Source organism: Pyxicephalus adspersus, chromosome 5 (genome assembly GCF_032062135.1).
Source record: "Pyxicephalus adspersus chromosome 5, UCB_Pads_2.0, whole genome shotgun sequence".
In the NCBI taxonomy this organism is placed as follows: Eukaryota; Metazoa; Chordata; class Amphibia; order Anura; family Pyxicephalidae; genus Pyxicephalus; species Pyxicephalus adspersus.
In genome coordinates, this window is record NC_092862.1 from 70475114 (window position 1) to 70498212 (window position 23099).

General features: G+C 35.7%; 1 protein-coding gene across 1 annotated transcript in view; it reads left to right on the forward strand.

Moving 5' to 3' along the window:
* LOC140331107 (cadherin-10-like) overlaps positions 1-23099 on the forward strand; it is a 245955-nt gene that overhangs the window by 205018 nt on the left and 17838 nt on the right. Inside the window, exons 7-8 of the mRNA XM_072411846.1 lie at positions 5736-5989; positions 11430-11566. Coding sequence (XP_072267947.1) covers positions 5736-5989; positions 11430-11566 — 391 coding nt within the window. The remainder of the gene's footprint in view (positions 1-5735; positions 5990-11429; positions 11567-23099) is intronic.

Below are 23099 nucleotides of genomic sequence, written 5' to 3' on the forward strand. Positions count from 1 at the left end.
CCGCGATCGCGGGTCGCGCGTATTATCGCGCTTCCCGCGATCGCGGATTTCAATGATGAATCAGGGGCAATGTCCAGTATTAAAATTATCTTTACAAACAATCTCTCCATGACAGCTCGAATCCCCGCTGATGTTTGGTGATCAGTTAGAATGTTTCATATCATGGCCTTCAGTCTACAGAGGAAACCTAACTAATGTTTAGGCTGCAGTGCCATTTATTTGATAGCATAGGAATTAGGTATACCATTACATATGATGATGAGGTCTCAGACTGCCTCCTTTAGACAATCTACCTAGGTGAAGCCTCAGAATTTGAAAAGAAAATGTTGATTTATAATAAATTTGTAGAAATTGAAACAGCCTTATCATTAGAAATGTTTATATATTTGAAGAGTTCACTGTATGTATAGGAGTTGGTATTTCATTTATGTAAAATTTTTCATTTGAACAGATTAAAAAATGAAATAAATACAGAATACTTAATGTCTTTCAGTCTTGAAGTATAGCTGCAGTAAAGTTTAGAAACGGTTGTTGGCCTGACATTTTTCATCCAAAACGGATTAGTCTTTCGAGACTGAGTAAGCATTTAATTAACAGACCAAAGTATATCTCAAGTGACTAGCTAAAGTATAAGTTACTCAAATGACCTAGAAATAGAAAAGCAAGCATGTACTTCCTAACTAACACTAGCTGGACTCCTATAGAGCTTTATTGTAAGAAAACAACCCAGAATAGATACAGGGAGTGGGAGTTACATCATCCTGTTGGACAATCAAGATGGCTGTGGATCATCTGGGAAGAAGAAGAGCCGGAAGATGGAGGCACCCTGCAATAGACCGCAGATAGATGAGTTGCCATTTTAAAGGGAATCTGCAGAGCCCCTTCTACCTGTTCCATGTGTCCTATTTCCCTTTGACAGAAATCGAGCCTAGCAGCCAATCAAAAGTCCCCTATCAAAAAGGGAATGATGTTGCTTCTTGTCTTGGTTGGTGACACCACTGATTTTAACCTTGCTGTGTTGGAGAAAAAAGCAAGAAGAGTGTGCATTTTGCCCTGCATGGGTAAGGGGATGGGGTCTATTTACACACAACATCTAAAATGCCCAGACAATCTGATCTTGCGTTGGCACATTTTTGTTTTCTCTATCCAGGTAATTGTGTGTCTAAAGTGTCATGTGTGCTTTATAAGTTATCTAAGAAGACACATATAATGGAATATTCCAGGTATTAAAAATAACAAAATAACTGCACATATATATAGTTTTTTGAGATGGTATACGCTTTATTTATAAAAAATAAACTTATAATTTTTACAAATGTACAAATGCATTTAAAGTACTGTTTAAGTTCCAAGTAAAAATGTTTAGTATTTGCTGTAATTACATTAGATCCCCAAGTTAAGGACATCCAACATACAGACAACTTGTAGATTTAAAACAGGGCTTCCTGCTTGCTCGTGTGCAGGAAGGAGGATTAAGGTGGGGAGGGGGGCAGTTTGCATGACTTGCAGAAGAAGTCTTTTGCTAAACACAGCTGGGGTTGTGGGTGATCTTAAGGGCTGAGCTGTTCTGCAACCTTTTGTAACTCTTCAATGACCAAGCATTATAGCTTGGAGATATTGTAAAAATTGTGAGGTAGTGGGGGGAAGGGGTTCTACCCATTGTTTCAGTACGCATTTCTTAGTTGATAAAAGACAGAGATGCTCAAATTTAGAAAGTGGAGATTGTGTTTGCGTCATATTGAGGGGTGTTATTGTGGAAGCATCATAGAAGAGGGCCAAATGTAGACATATGTGTCTGGACTGCCTTGTGACTATTTGCATAAAGTCAAAGGGCAGTTCCAAAGGGCGTGCTCTAATGTTGCTCTGTTGTAGGCACACTTAGGACATGCAGTAATCCTAGAGGCAAGCGCACCAGGTTTGACAGGTACATCAAAAGCATAATATGCTCTATGGATAATTTTAAATTGAACTTCTCTCCATTGTTCACTGATCATTATCTTGCGCACACGCTCCCAACTAGTCTCCAAAAGATCCAGAGTAGCTGTGGGGGAATAGTCCAAATAACAAGGCCATTTCGATACAAAGGACGGTAAAACAGAGGTGGGAACAGTACTTTCCATTAAGCGAGGATAGAGCAGAGATATGGAGTGTTTAGCAGAGGCTCCACCCAAAAGAAGTGTGACTGCTGGTGGCAATGATAGGTTGGAGCAAAAGGCTGTGGACCCAAAAAAGATGTGCTGGCAGTGCGTATATGAGTTCAAGTGTGTCCATCTAACATTTGTCCCAGACTTCTAAGGCCCCTTTCATCCCATACTTCAAATGACCTGTATGCGAGACCGTGAGAAAACTAAGGTGTAGAGCGCAGAGGGGTAGCATTAGTGGGCCCTATATGGCACCTAAATAACTTTTTTATTACTCGCCAAGCCACCAGGGTATCCCGCAGCAAGAGATTACTTTTAAAGTCATGTGGAACAAGGGAAAATGGAGTATTTAAGAGTCCTAAAAGGCAATAGGGCCGTACCAACAAAGCCTTCATGCCACCAGTCCTTTAAATGTCTAAATATACAGGCCAGGTTGTATCTTCTCAAATCAGGGAGACCCACCCCTAAGTTCTGTTTAGGTAGCGACAATTTAATCCTAGAAATACGGGGGGTTTACCCTGCCAAATACGAGGTGAAAGCCGAGTGGAGTTTCTGAACGTCAGTATGACATAACAGAAAAGGCAATGTCTGCATAGGATACAGTAGTCTTGCAAAGCTGATCATCTTAATAAGACGGCAGCATCCCATCAATGATCGAGGTAGTTTTCTATTCATTCTTAATAAGAAGCCTGCTTTAACTGTATGTACATAGCAGGAAGTTGTCTCTCGACAGTACATTACAACAGACATGCTGACGAGTGGTGCCTTCCTTAGTGTGTACTGTGCTGTGCTGTGCAGAAGAGCTCATCTTCTTCATCCTCTTCATCAACTCCATCAAGTTCTACATACATTGTTAAAGGCTGTACTGTATTTGAAAATGTTTTTTTATTTGCTGTGCATGCCCAGAAAGATAAAAATAAATAATATGTTGGGACAAACATCTGTCCTAACTGCATTTATTAAAATAATGTACCTGTTCTGGCTTGCATACAAATTTAACTTATGAACAAACTTACAGTCCCTATCTTGTATGTAACCTGGGGACTACCTCTATGAAGATTTTTTATTTATTTATTCTTTTTCTCCCCTATTGCTCAAACTGAAAGGACCTGCATTTTTTATTTTCTGACTATGTTGTTATGCAATAATTTAAATCCTTTCTATTTTAAAAATATTTCAAACTTGTGTGTATTATTTAGTACCTCTAACTATGTTACATAGTTACATAGTAGGTTAGGTTGAAAAAAGTCCACCAAGTTCAACCACTGGGGAAATAAATATTTCCCAGACATAAAACCCCTTAAGACACGGTTGGTCCAGAGGAAGGCAAAAACAACCTAAAGTACAATTTGCCTCATCAGGGGAAAAAAATTCCTTCCTGATTCCAGACAATGGGATGTTCCCTGGATCAACAGTTTCTGTTATCTTTTAATCGTTAATTCCCAGTTATATTCTGTGCTTCTAGAAAAGCATCAAGTTTTTTTTTCAGCAATCTAGTAGTTGCTGAACCTACTTCCTGAGGGAGCCGATTCCACATTTTCACAGACCTTACAGTGAAGAATCCCTTCCTTATACAAGGCTTAAACTTCTTTTCCTCCAGACGCATAGAGAGCCCTCTTGTTCTTTGTAGTAGTTTTGAAGTGAATAATTGGGAAGAGAGTTCTCTATATGGACCATTTATATATTCATACAGGGTGATCATACCCCCCTTAACATCTCTTCTAAAGGGAGAATAGATTCAGTTCAGCTAATCTCTCCTCATAGCTGAGCTTCTCCATTCCTTTTATTAGCTTAGTTGCCCTTCTCTGCATTTTCTCCAATTCCACAGTGTCCTTTTTGTGAAGTGGTGCCCAAAACTGGACTGCATATTCCAGATGTGGTCTGACCAATGCTTTGTACAGGTGCAGGATTATGTCTCCATCTCTGCAGTCTATTCCTCCTTTCATACAAGAAAGTACTTTACTAGATTTAGATATTGCAGCTAGGCATTGCATGCTGTTATTAAGTCTATGACCAACCAGAACCCCCAAATCCTTTTCCAATTCTGACCCCCCTAAATGTATTCTCCCTAGCCAGTATGAAGCATGCATGTTGTTAGCCCTAATTACAACTCTTTGGATGTGGCCTTTAAGCCAGTTCTCTATCCATTTACAGATTGACTTTTCTAAACCTATTGACCATAACTTGTATATTAACCATCAGTGGGGTACAGTGTCAAATGCTTTATCAAAGTCCAAGTACACTATACCAACAGATATTCCACTGTCTACCTGTTTACTTACTTCCTCATAAAAAGAGAATACATTTGTTTGACAACTTTGGCCATGCTGACTATCACTTCAATTATTTTCTAGCAGAAACTCCTCTATGTGGTTCTTTATCAAAACTCTCTACGACCTTTCCAACTTTGGATGTTAAACTAACCGGTCTGTAGCTACCTGGTAATGACTTTGCTCCCTTTTTGAAAATAGGAACCACATTGGCCTCACACCAATCCATCGGTACCATGCCAGTGACTAAAGAGTTTCTAAAAGATAGAAATAATAGCTTTGAAATAACCGAGCTCAGCTCTTTAAGGACACGTAGATGTAATCCATTGAGTCCTGGTGCCTTGTCAACCAAAATTTTGCCCAACTGTTTCTCAGTCATATCAATTTTGAGCCATTGTGACTCATTTGCAGTGATATTGCTATTATGAATTTGGACTTGAGCTCTGCCATTTTCCTTTGTGTACACAGAGGTAAAAAAAAAGTGTTTAGTAAATCTGCCTTTTCTTTATCTCTAGTTACCAACCCAGAGCCATCCTTTAAGGAGCCTACATGCTCAGATCTGATCTTTTTGCTATTAATATATTTTTAAAAAATTTGGGGGGGTTGCCTTACTTTCCTTTGCAATCTGTCTTTCATTTTGAAGTTTTGCACATTTTATCTCCTTTTTACATCTTTTGTAATATTCAGTTAGTACTGTATTTGATTTTTTTACCAGCTGTTAATAAATCTGTACTAATTAGCATGCATTGTTGAGCTTTAATTACAGCAGCACTTAAGTTCATTTTAATTATGTTTTGTAATTAAAGAAGTCATGTCCTTAAAATAAGCAGAATGCTGTCATAGATGGCCTCCCCTAAAAATTCTAGTTGCTTGGCCAGTATTCTAACATTTATTATCCCGAGTCACTCATTAAGAATAATAAAGATAAGAAGTTCTGACTTTATACAATTTATGGTCAGTTACTAGAAGAATGTATGCACCTAGCAGCCTGGCAGCTAGCATTTTTAGTAGGAGGTTACCATTGGCAGCCCCTACATTTCTCACATGACAATTTTACTGTAATCACTGTAAATCACTGTTACCACTAGATAAGGCATTTAATCTGCACAATCATTTCAACTTTATTGTCATGATTTAGGCTCAACTGATGTTTGGGCAAGAGGCCCAACCAACTAAAATGACACTTTTTGTGCCAAGTTTTTTGGGTTGGAATTTTTGAATGACAGAATACCTAAGACACACTTGATTGCTATGTCTCTAAAATGATACTGTTTTTATCTAGGCACAAAAGTGTTCTAAATATGTATTTTTTTTTTCTCAACAGAAATTGGATTATGAAAGTAAAAGACTGTACACATTAAAAGTGGAAGTAGATAATACACATGTGGATCCACATTTTCACTATCTTGGTCCCTTTAAAGATACTGCAACTGTAAAAATCTCAGTGGAAGATGCAGATGAGCCTCCAGTGTTTGGAAGATCTAGCTATATGTTCAAGGTGCATGAAGACATTGAATTAGGAACAATAATTGGAACTGTTATGGCAAGAGATCCTGACACCATATCAAGTCATATAAGGTATCATTTAGTTTACCATTTTTGTACCTACATAATAATGTAGGGGTGGGTGGTTGTACAATTCTTCTCTGCCTATGTGCTCAGTCTTGCAGTATACCAAACTTTTCCCTTGGTAATATGATCTGATTCTAGATCTGAATTATGTCAGTTGTGGGTCACACAGGAAATATTGCTAATATGCTAGTTCAGGAAATGTAAGTTTGTAAGGAATCTTTTTTCACAGCTTACCCAAGGTGGTTCTTTGAAGACTAATGGCTTGTTTCCCACAAATACTTTTCAGCATGAGTATGGTGTGATATTCAACTGCTATTTCTGGGTCATTTCAGCTAAAACACTTAAAGTATATATGAAGTCAACTTTAAAAAAAAATGTAGGGAATAATAAATAAGTTTTTTTTTTGCTGTCTGTGTCTCCAAGAGAATACCCTAATTTTTTTGTCTTTGACCATTTTTACCAGGACAGGAAACAGGGGAAACTCCTCATTTTGAGGAAAGGTCCTTCAATGAGAACACTTGAGAAATGTCCTCTTGTTTTGGTTGCACCTACAGGACAGGATGCGTTTCAAAATCTTTCTTGTGGGGTTCAGATATTTAAATATTCCTGATAGAGCTTTAAACCTCTATACAAAACAACAAGAAAAACTCAGTCAAAGGGCTTTATTTACAGTATTTAACAGGGAATCTAACATTCCCTCGTGGGAATCAATTATTGTTATTGAATTACATTGACCTGAAAGATTCCCACGAGGGAATGCCTGATTTCCTGGTTTATAAATAGAGCCCAAAGTGTTGTTTGATTAATAAACCTTTAAAACATATTCAAGCTTTTTACTACACCATATATATTGGTACAAACAAATATTGAACAAAACTGTGCACAAAGTCTGACATGATAGTGGACTATGGCAGACCCCAGTACTGAACTGTGCTTCTATTTGATGGCCATTGTTTGATTTATCCATCACATGTGTTAGACAATTTCATTCTGACAGTTTAAGACTATGGGCCAGATTCATATCTAAAGGACAGCAGCACTGTGGTTTTCTGGGCTTAGGACCAATTGTTTGATATTCAGATTTCTTAGCCATAGGGCCCTCGGTGTCTCCTTATGATAAAAGCACTGTGTGTCTAATCTGTTCATCTGTTTGTGTCTCTATTGACTCTACTCTTTGGATTTCTTTACATGTGACCTGAGGACTGCCTTCCACATTCTGCTCCCTGCAGCAATGATTCTTTTTGTTTTCAATTGTTTTTGTTTTCAGATTGATAAGCTAATAATCTCATTTGCAAAGAAGTGTTAGAGACTGATGTGTAAAACAAAAAACTGATTTATGTTCTTTTTTCCCATGTGCATATTTGCATAGCAAATGGTATAATATTACAATACACATCAGACCCCTAGGTAAAAAGCTTTTTACTATGTTATAAAGATTACTTAAATTCTTTTTTTGCCCATTTGTACCAAGATTTGAATAAATATGATTTTACATGTTTGGTAAGTAATTACTTTACCAATATATAACTAGGTTTGGATCTATTTTTACATTCCCAAAGGGTAAATGCGGATAGGCTGACTTGTAGATAAGTGTATGTGCCTTTTGTGTACTAAGCATTTTCAAAGAGTATATCTTTCTTCAATTTGGGAAATATAGGTTTAATTCCCACTGTATTTGATTGTTACTCCCATTGCATACAACCCTGTCTTTCAGCAAATACATTTATTGGCAAATGCTTCAACATTATTGTTAAAAAGGAAGAGATTTTCATGGTTCATAATGCAATTCTTGTCTAAGCTAAAAGACCCTCACCAGAATATGGTTTTCTTTCACTCCCCATGAGGTTTTTTTTCCGCTAGTAGTGGAATTTGTTGTGCCACTTCAACCTCAAACTCTGCAACTCTGATCCCATATGGCTTAGAAGCTGCAAGCAAATAAGCAATTTATTTTTAATTTGTTTTTAAAGTTCACCTATATGAAGGTCTCATAACTTGCAACATAAGAAAATAACCACAACTGTACTTTTAAAATTTGAGCATGTTTGACCTACAAAGATTTGGTTACACAAGATCCAAGCAATTTTTCACCAGTGTATCCATGATAAATACACTGTGATTGAAGGGTATCTAGACCCAAGAACAAATATTTTATATTTGCAGTTTACCAGTTCCTAGGTGTATATTCATTATCAATGGAAAATAAATGTTGTCACTCAAGGCTTCTAACCCTTACATTGGGCTTCAAACACTTCTTCCACTCCTTAACTTCATTACATGGGTGGAATTGGTTTGTAGTCTAAAGAAGATAACTGAAAAAGCTAAAATATTGTTTGAGATTTCAGTGCGATCAAGTATTAGACCTGATTTATGAAAGCTCTCTAAGGTTGGAGAGGATACACTTTCATCAGTGAACCTGGGTGATACAGCAAGCCTGAAATGTTGTTAGCAAATGTTTTGAATCCTGTACCAAGTTCACTGATGAAAGTGTATGCTCTCCAGCCTTGGAGAACTTTCATAAATCTTGCCCATTGCATTCCTGTTAGAATCAATAGGAGGTTTTCCATACCTGCAGAAAATGTAGTATGCAATTCGCATGAAGAAAGAAAATAAATGCCACAACAACATCCAAGGGATTTTAAACTGAAATATGATAAGTCTCTGTTCTTTGGATGAATTATTATGTTGCCAAAGGCAGCCAAGGATGGCAGTTTTACAGCATAGCAAATACCCTATAGACAACACTCATTACTATAACTATTGAGTAGTGGACACTAGTTCCTTTGCATCCCTTTCAAACCACTACAGAATGTTTATGTAACAATTTCCGTGCTTGCCAATACAAAATATGAATTCTATTTGAAATATCCAATTGCATATGGATAAAGCTTTTATTGTTCTACATGATGCAGAATAATTTGGGAATGTAAGGTGAACACTGTAAACTTCACTTTAGTAAACACTTTAGATTTAGTAAATCCTCACTTTAGTAAACCAATCATGCTTTTTCATGTGTATGCTTTTAATAAGCACAACTATGTGTAAATTGGCAAGACTGCCAAGGTTCCAACATAGATATTCAAGTATTTGAAGATGTAGTTTTAGAACAGATAGGAAAGAGCATAGAACAGATGTTTGTTTAAACAAGTGGAAAAGAAGAATCTGTTCTTTTGTTTCCTTTTAACTGAATAAACCTTTGAGAATAACACAGATTATCTGAGTTGGAATAAAACTCATGCCTTTAAGGAAAACATTAATAGCTGGAATCTTGGCAACATACCGTCAAATTCTCAGTAGTTTATAAAAGACCCCTACGTCTTTCATTGAAAGCTGAATTCTGTTGCTATTTGAGGATCTTTGGTGATGTCTCCTGAAACTGAGATGTGATTTAACTAAAGGTGTGTAGATTGTTCACTTAGAAAATTGAATGGTTACGTATCTTATAAATATTGGGAGGATGTGCTGCTCATGTCATCTAATCATATACAAGCAAAACACATTTTATAAATTTCCCCTGTACATAATCAGATAATAAAAATGAACAATACCCCATATGAGCCTGAATGTGCTGGTACGGTTCCTGTCCATCCATTTTTTTAACTCAAGTGACTTGACTAAGTGTCTCAATCCTAACTCTATCCAACAGCAACAACAAAAACTTCTTTACCTCAATAACTGGTCTTCCATTTGTAACAAGTATCAACCATCAGGCTACAAGCTGCTGTCAAGGTGGTACCGGACACCAGCCATATTCCACTCTGTTTTCTGGCATTGTGGTTTCTCCACTGGAGATTTATATAAAATCTTCTGGCTTTGTCCTGATCTAACCCTTCGGGCCAGATTCATGCCATCGCCCAATGGTTTACTGACTACCATGTCCCCAGGAATCTGGTCTTCTTTATCCTCTAATATAATTCTAACCTACTAAAGCCTACAGAGGTTGTGTCCTTGTTTTCCTATTTAACACTGCCTGTGCATGCATACCTGCACTCTGGAAACATGTTTCATTGTTCTACTGTTAAAAGACCTTACTACTTCTCTCAGAAGCATTAAGAAATTTTGTGACATATGATTGTACTGGTCCGTGTTTCTGCTATCACTTGACATGTGCATTTCTTTTTGTACCTTGGAAAGTCAGATATTTACAGCACCCCACCTCTATCTCCCTATCGCCCTTTATTTCCTAGCCTCCCCTACCTCCTTGTCTGACATTTAGGCTCTGATTTATTAAAGTTCCCCACGGCTGGGGAGGATACACTTTCTTCAATGAAGCTGGGTGATCCAGCAAACCTAGCATGGATCTAGTCCTGGATTCAAAACATTTGCTCGCAAATAGCAAATGACTTTGAAGAAATCTATTCCAGGTTTGCTGGATCACCCAGCTTAACTCATAAAAGTAAATCCTCTCCAGCCTTGAAGAGCTTTATTAATTCAGGCCCTTAGACTCCTGAATTACCCTACACTTTGTCCTCTCCACTTCTCTCTACTTCTGCATGAAATATGTACTCCGCATGGTGCATATTTGTTTAGTTTAGTTTATTAATTAGTTTGCATTACATAAATTAACAATTTTTAAGAATAAAAAAGCATTATCATATTTATTTAGCTAAGTGAACAGGCATTATAGAAAGATATATGTATTTACTCCTTAGATTAATCAAAACCCCTTGTTTTAAACACAATTACGGTATAATGCATATAACTCATACAAGGAAAACATGAAGATTAAGCCTTAATATGGTGTCATATAAGCAGTTTGCCATGTACATATTTTACATGTGAGTGTATTTATAACATATTTGTAAAGAGAAGAAAAACATATTTTGGTGCATATGAAGAGTACAGAGACTAAATTGGATCAAAGAAGCCAGAAGCCATGTATATGAAGCTTCATTCTTCATATATTCTCTCTGTGCTCTGAGATCTTTGTTCTAGTTTAAGGGACAGAGTCTTTGTCATCTGTGGCCATTCATCATCTATTAGACCTGAAAAACAGACAATATTTATAAGAAAAAATTGAAGCCTTTGTCCTCATTTTCCTGACATAAGCCAACAGCTGACTGACTGAGTGTCCCCGCAGCAAACAAGGAGTCAGTTACAATAACAAAAAAACTGAATAATACATGACATGTATGCTTAGATCATATTGTATGTAAAGGTTAATTTATCACAGCTATGACAAGGAATCCTTTATTTTTTATTAAACTTTTATATTTGTAGTTTTCCTTTCTTTTTCGCTCTTCTTATATTTTCTTATTGATGTGAGACTGATTTAGATCTGGAATGTAGTGTAACATAAAATGTTATTTGGGTTTCTTTTAACAAAATTCCTCATTATGTATTCAATAGCACAACAAGGCATGATTTAGCTATATAGTGTGTTGTCTATAAATACTTAGCCTGTAATTATAATAGTAAAATATCTGATAAATATTTTTTTTTCTACAAGGTTTTCTCTGGATCGCCATACTGACCTTGACAGAATTTTTAATATACACTCAGGAAATGGATCAATTTATACTGCAAAACCTTTGGACCGTGAAATATCCCAGTGGCATAATCTTAGTATCATAGCTACGGAAATTAGTAAGCTATTTCATAATCATACTTGTTTACTGTGTATTCTTCACTGCACTACCATCAATTGCTTTAATCGCTGAAATCCTATTCTGTGACCATAATATCTTTTAAAAATTATGTGCTTCAAATGAAGGACTTATTTATACATTCAGCCCGAGTATGTACAGAAATTCAGTAGTTCCCTCAGGTCACACTTTGATTCTCTCTGATTGTCAGTGCTATACACTCCTTCTAAAGCCTTTTATTTTCATCCAATTTCTAAATGGCATGCATGTAACCTTTGGGACAAGGACCTATATGGTTTATCTTCTGAATTTAGTTTATTCTTATTTGCCCTAGCATGCACTATTTAGCAGTTTTACTTTTCTGATTAGAATATATATTTATTAGTAAAATAGCACTACTATCCTATTACCATCACACATCTTCCTTCACAAAATTTTACTTATAGAAGAATGATTTATGAATGTAAGTTGCTTTTTGACTTAGAAAAAATGTAGCTTCTGTAGTGTGAAGTGTTAATGGAAAGACAGAGTATAACACTAAGAGCTTCAGCATCATTTGTATTGTTATTCACAGGTCAGCAGTTCTTCCAAGGATTTATAATATTTGAGTTGTGGTAAAAAAACAAAAAAACAAAACAAAAAGGACATATTTAAGATTATTTGGATTGCATGTATGTGTGTGTTTGTATGTATGTATCTATGAGTGTGAGTGTGTGTATGTGAGTTTGCGGGTGTACGTGAGCATAAGACTTGATGAATTTCTCTCCGCACAAAAAAAAAAAATGTGATTCTCATATTTTAGATATATATTTATACATATCATTTTCTGAGTTTTCTTCATTTTTTTCTATTTTTAATACATTTTACTAAGTTGTCTTACAAAGAAAAGTATGCTGTACATATGGCAATCTTTCATCCCTTCTATGTTGTTCAGTAGAGATGAGCGACAATGCCTTTGACATCCTCGCGAAAATTTCCTTAAATCTCCGATGGGTCTGCAAAATTTCGGCGGAAGATTGAGGAAATCATTACGGGAGGAGTACTGCGGCTGCAATGCATTTAACCTCTAGTGCCTGGGGATCGCGCCGAAGGATTCCCACAGCTGCATTCATCAATGCAGCTCCTGTACTCCTCCTGTTAGTGTGAGTTAGTGTGGAAACTACCATCAGCTTTGGACCTTTAGCGTCAATGCCAATATACTTTATTGTACATCTGGTAACATCTGTGAAAGTCATAGGATTGCACGTATTCACCCATCACTTCAGCACCCCTTTGCAAGCACTGAAGAATACCCATGTCATTGGGTTTTAATAAGTAGACGTTCTGTTCCTGAGACCTGGTCGTTAAACTAGTTTGTCATGAAGTGAGGAGCATAGGATAGACCTGGTCTGCAGTGCTGCTAGGAGGAAGACAGAGGAAGCCCAGAAGACCAAAGAAGAGACACTGCATGCATGCACACTGTACAGTGTAGTCATCAGAGGAGCCAGTTGTAAGTGCGGATAAGTCGTAAAAGGGGAATACCTGCGCATAGAAACAGAAGGAGATGTGATAAGCTACTTTGACCCTCTGAAATTTACTCAAGCTTTTAGAAAACACAACAGACAGATGAACATGGTATATTATAAATATATTATATTTACATAATTTGTAAATAAAAAAAAATATAACAACAAAAGAGAAGAGAATTAAACCTATGTAAAATACACATGTTACATGCTGTTGCTGTACTTTATTCTGCGTGCATATAACAACCTCTAAAATGAAAGTAGCAGAAACCATGTATTTGAACAAAAATTGGCAGAGATGAGAAAGAAACTATATTGCTAGACAATAATCTCTAAAATTAGTAAACTTGGTCGGTATCCTTGCTGTAAAAATATGTAATTGGTATATCTAAAGTATAGTCAGAGCAAATGGCAAGTTATCACAGATAAAATGTATGAAGTTATATTCACAATGACAATTAAACTATGCTATCTATGCTGCCTAAAATCATATTATTGCTGACAGTCTTCTATTTTTTTAAGTGGAACACAATTGGACACAAATGAACACAATTGGTGTATTTTATAGTGTGTATTTCAATAGACTGATGTGTCCATAATCATTTAGGATCATATCACTTTAGGTTAAAACTTAGCTGTTTTTAATGTGATGAGAAAAGGCCAGATCATTTATAAAAGTTATAGTGAACTTTTTCAGTTATACCTAAATGGTGATGTTATGTTTCTGTAGATTATATACATTTTATGTTTTTTCTCAAATAATAACAAAATAAAAATAGCAAGCACAGCAAATATGCCTTTTTAAAATCACACAAAGGGCTTTTCCAAAATTTTGATTTATGTTGCACCTTAACAAAAACAGATTGCTCAGTATAGTCAACCATCTGTCTTTGTTGAGTGGCCAAATGTAAGATCAATATACAATGACAATCGGTCAAAATTCCTAAAGCAGTAAAACAGTGATGGGTATATAAAAATGTGAAATTCATTTTTATGCAAGTTACTTTTACTTTTATTCTGATAAAATATACATAGCACAAGTTGTGAATTTGGAAACTTTTATATACTTTAACAGATGTATGCATTTGCCTATGCAACTTTTTAACATATTTATGATATAAATATGCAGCGTGGATGAAGTTCATATTTCAAATAATTATTAATCTTCTCAAGTAAAATGTTTCTTCCCATGCCCTGACATTCTTATCAACACTTTTCAATCCTCTTTGCCATATATCATTTAAAAAAATCTCCGGTGGCATTTAACATGATTTTTGCTCTTGTATTTAGTGAATTCCAGCTGAGCTTCTCAGCACAGTAATCAAATCACAATGCATATCTTTTAAACAAAAGTAGTTGTTGAAATTATTTTAATTATGGCTAAACTGGACTTGTAGCATTACATCTGCTACAAAAGCTAAATATAATTTCAAATAAAAAAACAGTGGTACGTATTTTTCCTTTTACAAAAGCATTTCAACTAAAAAATAAATCATTAATAACTGACTTTCTACCTACTGAGTAAATGGAACTACATAACAGATTATTTCACCCAATACTAAATCACACAATGATAAAATATAAAGAATAGGAAACACCACACCTATAGAAGAATGATTATATCTGATTTTTTTTTTTTGTAGCTTTATGTCTTGGACACCTACAATTTATATTTATCATGAAGCGGTAAAAAAAAAGGTATTTATAGAATAAATTGCTATGCAGGGACACTATTATAGAGTATGCTTCTAAGTGGAAATATACAGAAGAAAAAAGTCTCAAATCCATGAAAAGGACAGTAAATAATTACATTTTGTCAATGCTTGCACTACCAAACAATGCTCCAAAAGAGGAAATTCCTCTGCTGAATTTTTTTTGAAAGACATCAATTTTATTATTTTTTTTTCCTGGCCTTTCTCTGATCCTGTAGTGACAAAGAAACTGGCAGGAACTACCTCCCTGCACAACTTCTCTGATCAGGAGGTTGTGTATGTTTCTGCAGAAGACTTCAATGGAGGATTCTTTTTCATTAGAATGGCTTCACTAGTAACATTTGTGAACATTGGACATACTAGAAATTTTCAAAAAAAATCTTAACTGGAGTATGTTGGTCACCTAAAGAACATCCTTCCTTTCTCCTCCTAATGTCATTCTCCCAGTTGCACCTATGTTTTTTATCTATCGATTTGTTATCTCAGGCTTTTGTTAAAAAACATGCATATAACACATATGTGAAAATTGATCAAGTCCTTGGAGGGTTCATACCTGAACTCTTTGGGGTATAATTTTTGCCACTGGGTCACCTTACTGTGATGATACAACAGTTAAAATATACTATTTGTGCTTATGATTGTCATATTGTGACTACATGTAATTTTGTTTTTAATTCTCCTTCCAGATGTTGTTCTTGCTACATTCATTTAAAAAAAGCAGAAATCCAAGGTTGATAACATGAAAAAAGAATTCCATTTATTCATTATTGCATATCACAATAAGAAATAGGTTAAGGTTTAGGGCATGTTTTGTCCTTCCTTTAGCACGCAAAGAGCAGGTTATATTCAATGCATTATACCTTTTAATACTGTGATATGCAACAAATAAATAGGATTATCTCGTAATATAGGAAGTTGTATTTTTTTTTATTTACATAAAGGTTTTCATTAAGTTCTGGATCTTCAAGTTCTGTTAGTACTGGAAATTGAACTCATGTAGTACTTTCACCAATTTTGCTGTTTCTCTGTAATATAGTTCACTACACATTACACTGTTTTTATCACCAAAGACCAGTTCACTGCAATAACTAAGAACATTCTATAGGATGATTTTAATTTCCTTTTTTTAGATCAATCCTTATTTGTTGCCATTCACTCACATCTTTAATATTTAAATGTAAAGAGGTGTACTGTATTATTCATTTTATTTATTAGGCACCTATGTTGCACATATAGCATCAATTTAGTGTGGAAAGCTCCCTTTAAATGCTTATTGGATCCAAGACAGTTCTAGATCTTGCTTCTCCACATGGAGTGATGGTTATCAAAGTCACTGCCCTGGTGCATCATTTTTAATATTTTGGCACCATTTTAGGCAAACTGTCATAACTGCGTCACAAACAAAGGGGGATCTTTGCAATGGGATACCTGGAACCTGGACAAGTCCCCATTCATTACCTGTAATTCCTGGACATTGTAGTGGAACTGCAGAGGACTGCAGTTCAGTTTCCCACGTGATGTGACAGTGGCAAAACTGAACTGCAGATGACCTCTGCAGTTCTACTACGATCTCTGGGCACTACAAGGGATGAATGGGGACTATCACTATCTAAGAATACACTTGTACCCATTCATCACCTGTAGTGCCCTGTTTTCACTATACGTAGTGAAAGCACGGCACGGCAACCACAATTGCTGTTGCAGCGCTGCACTATGTATTCTTAGATAGAGTTTCACTATCTAGGAATACAGGGCACTACAGGTGATGAATGGGGACAAGTCCCTTTTCATCTCCTGTAGTGCCCAAAGATTGTAGTGGAATCTCTAAAGTCCTTAGACGAGCAGCCGCCATTTCAAGAAAAATTTCGTTACCACGAATCGCAAGGAAATTCGGATTTGAATCGAATCAAATTTTTCCTGAAATTCGGATCGAATTCCACTTCGTCAGCTTCGATTCGCTCGTCTCTAATAGCAGCACAATGACCAGCAATATTTCCACAATGAACTCTTTTTACTAAATAACAGATTTCCTGTCCCTTTTTAACAGTGAAAGCAATCATTGCAATGTCTCTGTAGACTTTTTGAAAATGAAAGGGATTTCGACTTTCCTTGATTGTTGCATTGTTCTAACATTGATGTTGTTTTGATGATAGATTTGCATCGATGGACAACGTTAATGAACTAAGATTTCTACTTGGTATATAAAAGGTTCACTTAAATTCACTGAAATTAGGCAATTAAAACAGTTTGAAAGCTTTAATTCTTAAATTTAACAATAGAATTTATCAAAAGCTTAAACAAATTGATACACTTTGCAAATGCTGGATTGATCTTTAGTTAAGTGTATCGCTATTATCGCTATTAGCAGGTTTCATTTTTTCATAGGTATTTTAATATTTTATATATATATATATATATATATATATATATATATATATATATATTATTGTGCAAGTATTTTGTGATTTTCCAAGTTACTTCAAAAATACATAAATGTGTGTGTGTGTGTGTGTGTGTATTTTCCCTTTAATTTCACTTGGTAGATGAGATTTGCAATTCTGCAAAAATAAAGGCACTGTTTTTGCTTTTGACAGGCACTTTGTTACAAATGTAGAGGTGCACATTTGTTGCATTCTCAAAATGGATTTTTAAGTGCATCTTTTAAGTGTGTTTGTCTGTATGGATTGTACTTTTTTATAACCTCTTGTGATATCATTCTTCTGGGATGCCAGTAGTAAGTGCATCATTAGGTGTGTAGAATGCCTGCTCTAATCTGAACATGAACATGTGTTGGTCACCTTTAGACAGTATTCTACAGTTTTAACTTAGTTATAGCAGAAACCATGTGTATACTTTAAAAATAATAATTTATTTATGTTTTGTTTGAGGGTAATGAAAACCTTTTACAGTACAGACTTCGCTGTAATTTTGCCACCCAAATTTGGTAATAACATTCCACTCAACTCCACCGTACTTTTCTATACTTTTAAAATGTTGTTATATTCCTAAATTCTTGATGGATAAGGTTAGCATCCCCTTACATAAATTTGAAATGATCCTGCCAATGCTTAAAGCACATGTATGATAGTCTAGTGATGGTTTAGGTATAGTTATATGTAAAAACCTGATGGTTTCTGTCACTCTTTGGCTTCTTACATGTCTTGCATACTACAACAATGAGATACCTCATCATAATTAAAGACTGTTCCTGTAAAATGTATAAGTTTTAAAGGTTTCCCCTTGTTATGTGTTTTACACTAAATGTTGCATTCTACATGTTATGTTATAAAAAAAATATCAAGACAGATTGGGCCATGATTTATTAAAGCTCTCCAAGCTGGGGAGAATACACTTTCATCAGTGAACCTGGGTGATCCAGCAAACCTGGAATGGATTTCTTAAAAGTAATTTGCTATTTGTTTAACCCTGGACCATATCCATTTTGCTGGATCACCCTGATTCACTGATTAAAGTGTATCTTCTCCAGCTTTGGAGAGCTTTATTAAATCAGACCCATTGGGACAATTCATAAGGGCCACAAAAGAACTTCACCAAATCATTAAACCTAGGACATTAGGCTGCATTTATTAACCCATAACTTTGTCAGTCATCTGATGTGAGGTTGGCTGTTGTCATCAGCTAGTATTAAACCATTATATTTGTAGCTAATATGTCTACAGCATTAGCTAGCATACCAACTTAAACCCTAGCCCTCTATTCTCCATATGAGGCACTCCAATTACCAAAGAGTTTGACGATTTGCAGGTGAGATCTGGTAGCTAGGTAACTACAGAACCAAAATTTTATGGGGAAAACATATAATAATTTTTATTCCTGGTATGCATTAAAAAAGAACATGTTATTTGAAAAGCTAGTGCTCCAAAATAAAAATAGAGAAAACAAAAGAAAAAAACAAGTAACAAACAATATTTTCTACTAATTGAAGAATTCAGTGAACTTTTTAAGCACACTGGCCTTATTAGGCCTAAAAAACTTTTAAATTGCAATAATTTAGTGAATTTTTTTTAAGTGAAAAGCAACCTGCTTTATAGTATTACTTAAACAGTGGAAAGGTTTTCAATCAGAATATTATTGTGGAGTAAAATTACTTTATTTTGGATTAAAGCCATATAAAAGTACACTAATTCAATATGTTGGCAGGAGATTTTAACTGCATTCCTAGATGTTTTTTTTTATTCAGCAATTATTTTGTACTAGTTCACCTAAAGGTTCTTTAAAAAAAATGAACTATGCCAATATTTTTTTTATTTATAATCAGGGTATGACAAGAGATAAGATTTACCATGCAGCCTAATTATCATAAATATCAGATATCAACCATGCATTTGATGGGAGCTATTCACTGATTAATCTTAATTCCCCTTTCTTTTGCATGTCAGCAATCCTTTGAAAAGCAAGGTTGAAAGTGTGTCTTTATATATAAAAGTAAATGTATAAATTCTAAATGTAAGTGCATTGCTTGAAAGTGAGGCCTGTAGATGAGCAATCTAAAAGGAAGCATGAAAGACTAACATGACTGGGTGTGAAGGAGAAGCAGGTGAGGGAAGAGATAGAAATTATGAGAGTGTGTGCAAGAAGAGGTTAGGTTTAAAGCAATGGTGGAAAAAAGAGTGTGTGGAGTTAGGAAAGGGAGAGGAAGAAGGTTTAGAAAGGATGTGAGATCATTTGTTTTCAGCCTTTGTGAAGTAAGCAGTGTCTGGGTTTGAGAGGTATTCATAGTGTTGTTCAACACTGGGGACCTATCTTAGGTGCAGTGTCCCATCAGAGTGTCATCATACGCTGATTAAAGAAGTGCTATCTTAGAGGGTGTAGCAGATGACTGATATTCTTTCAAGGCAGTGCGATTGAGCAAGGGACAATAAAAACAAGGTGGTAGCAGTCTCCCAAGGATACAGTGGTTGGTGGGAATGTCTTATAGGTCCTGAAACCAGTAGGTATTAAAAGTGGGCTTATAGATGTCTTAATTAGGGATGAGCGAGCGAGAATATTAGGTTCGATTTTGCGGCGAATCGGGCCTCTCTCGCTTACTGGAAATATAAGCGAGAACGGCCTTCTGATTCGCCAGGAGGTCGAGCTCTCACCAAACAGGGGGATTTCCAGGGCTGCAGCCCTGGAAATTCTGTGCGATCCCCGGGTATTAGAGGTTAATTAACCTCTAGTATACCGGGGATCGCACACTCTGTATCTGTAACAAATGAATCATTTATAAGAAACACTTATAATACAATGTCAGGAGGTTAATTAACCTCTAGTGCCCAGGGATCACGCAAACAGGAGAATTTCCAGGGCTGCATCATGCAATCTCCGGGTACTAGATGTTAATTAACCTCTATTCCCCCGGGGATCACAAACAGGAGGATTCTTAGTGCTGAATGCAGCTCTGGGAATCCTCCTGTTTTAATTTCCTCCAATGGTTTCCGATGGTTTTGCGAAATCGGTTTGCCGAAATTTCGTTGAACCATTGGAAGTTCGAGGAAATTTTCGTGGGAATGCCAGAGGCATTCTCACCCATCCCTAGTCTTAATATCATTGGTAATGTTAGTGGTAATAATATTAGTATAGTTTCTGTAATGTTATTTGAAATGTTGATACTATATCACATATAGATATATTATAGGTAGTGCTCACTGCCTAAAACCCAGTTTTTTCCCAGGTCCTTCCAAGTGGGGTGAGAACAGAAATTCCCACAGGTTTGCAGATATTCATTTGTAGGTGAGGGCAGCAGAACGTCATTTGAATGCGGTCCACTTACATGTATATCACAGTCCCAATCATAGCTGGCATTTTCATATAACCCATGGAATACCTTCTCCATACCAGAATGAGCTTGTTCTCCACAGTCTCAGTCTGGAATTGGAGCACCTGTAGGATTCTGTTGTTTGCGTTAAAGCCTCAGGACCTTCCAGAAGCCTTTAGGGTAGACAGTAACCTGCTTTCGGAGCTACCTCAATTATGTTAATTATAAATTAAGTGTTTTTTTCTCTTTACTTTAAAGAAAAATACTGAAATATATTCATAGGCATGTTTAAAGTCAAAGCTGGGAAAACTACTTTTCAGATTTTAGATTGTAGAAACTGAGGCATATAGCTCAGCAAATATAAAACTTTATTATTAGAATGTAGCTAATAGATTATTGTCTGGTTTTAACTTGGTGACATTTGCCACTTGGTTATGTGATGCATAAAAAAGTAATACCTAGGCACAAATTTTATACCCCAGAGTTTCTATAACTGAACATATGTTCTTCAATAGAGTACAGCCATGTTCACTAAACCAAGCATAAAACTCTTTTTTACCATAGCACATTACATAGCTTCTATCTTTGCACTGTTATGCTCTGACAACAAAAAAAAAAAATTTTAAGGCCCACTGATGAGGTGTGTTGGGGTCCGATTAAAAATAAATTCCATTTCAAGACACCACACTGTAAATAGTGTGTTAACAGGTGTGAAGACAGCATCACTGCTTTTAACTTTTAATTTGAACAACTATCGTGTGACATACAAAATGAACATCACTATCTTTTAATTTTACATCTCTTGTGCTTTCAGAAACTGTGGTTGGGTTAGGGGCTATCATCCAACAAAATTCAATACTATAGAATGGTCTGTTCAAGTGAAAAATGGCAAACAGGACCCAAAAGTAAAAGGGTTTAAGGTACTTGTAAGGATACAAAAATAGCATCTACAATTGCTGAATTGTTTTAAAGATTTAACCTCGGGGCTTGACTTGATGAATTAGTGTTTTTATGTTAGGAAATGGTGCATTTAAAATGGTCTACAGCATTACCAAAGGGTGTGTATACATAGGTGTTGCTGTCAAGCTTTTGGATTCCAGTGCAGGACTTCCTATATGTTAAGGTTTAAAAGAAAAGTTCAACAAATTGATGTTTTGCACAGAATGCCTACAAATAGGTGAATTGGCTCATTCCATGCATACCCCAGAGCAAACTACTCTTTTTCATATGTATCAACTATTTATTGCTTTCTTGGAATTTAAGTTATAGCTACAGAGGAATGAAGCAAGTCTAAATTATGAAGCCCTGTCTAAATTATTTTTTAATGTAGATGAAAATATCAAGATCTAATATGCTTGTCATGTTGTTTATTGGTTGTAATTCCACCATCTGATTGCCTTGGCTTTTTATGTCTGATACATATGAAAGTTCTAATGAATTTGAGTAGTTTGGTTTATATATCAATCCCCTCCTGGTTATGACTACATTCAAACAAGTTTTACTATGTAACCAGGATCATTTCAGGAGATCTGTCTCAGAACAGTACAAATTCAAGAGCAAGGTTATGACAGCCTGATTTGTTTCATTTCTTCCAGAAGCCCATGTTAGAAGACGTGTTCAGAAATTGAAGGTATATAGTCTTGTCATACCTTATCTCCTGAGCATGTCGACTTCTGGGCTAACCTCATGAAGAGGCTACTGATGTTATTAATTAAGTGCCGAGTCTCCCAGGAACAGAACACTGCATCAAGGCTGTCTTGATTTGCCAGTATTACAAAGAAGCCACTTGTGAGCATTCTGTGACTTTGTTTAGTCTGCATATTAGAGATGCTACTTAAAGGGAATCTTTCCCCAAGAGCACAATGACATGTAGCAGTTCTATAATAAATAGCGTATTTCTGCCAAATGGCCATTTTAAATAATTATCTGCAGTGTCCAGAGCTTTCCACTGTAGATTCAGAAATGTAATTAGAGGTGTCTAAACTGCTGAATTTCCTTTGCAGATTGCTTGCCAAAAAAAGCATGAATTTAAAATGTGACTTTTTGTTACCACTGCTTTAATCTGCTTTTCAGCAGTCTTGCTTGAAAAGTGGCAGAATCACTTTATTATACCTACCTAGTTTGCAATATTCATATTTCTAGGTTCATACTTACCTGCATAATATATTAATAAATATTGATTAACTAAATGATTACAGTTTAAACCCATCTAATTACTATACTGCAAACTATTATACATTATGAATTAATGTCATGGGATGAGCATCACCTGTCAGCTGCCTTACAAAGTTGTACAGCTTACAAATAAACTTATCTAATATTCACTAGAACATCCTCTGTGTAGTGTTCTCTTTTAAAGCAACTACAACACACCTATGCAACCAGGCATTGTTGTCCTACCAATAGGTTAATATGTATATTTTTATACATACTGTATAACCCAATCCTATTTGCCTGCAGCAGCTTTCTGCCAATTGCAATGCGGATTTGGGTGTTCCAGCCAATTCTCTCCCCAATATTTGTATCTTTGGCAATGACAACCTTCACTAGTTCTACTAG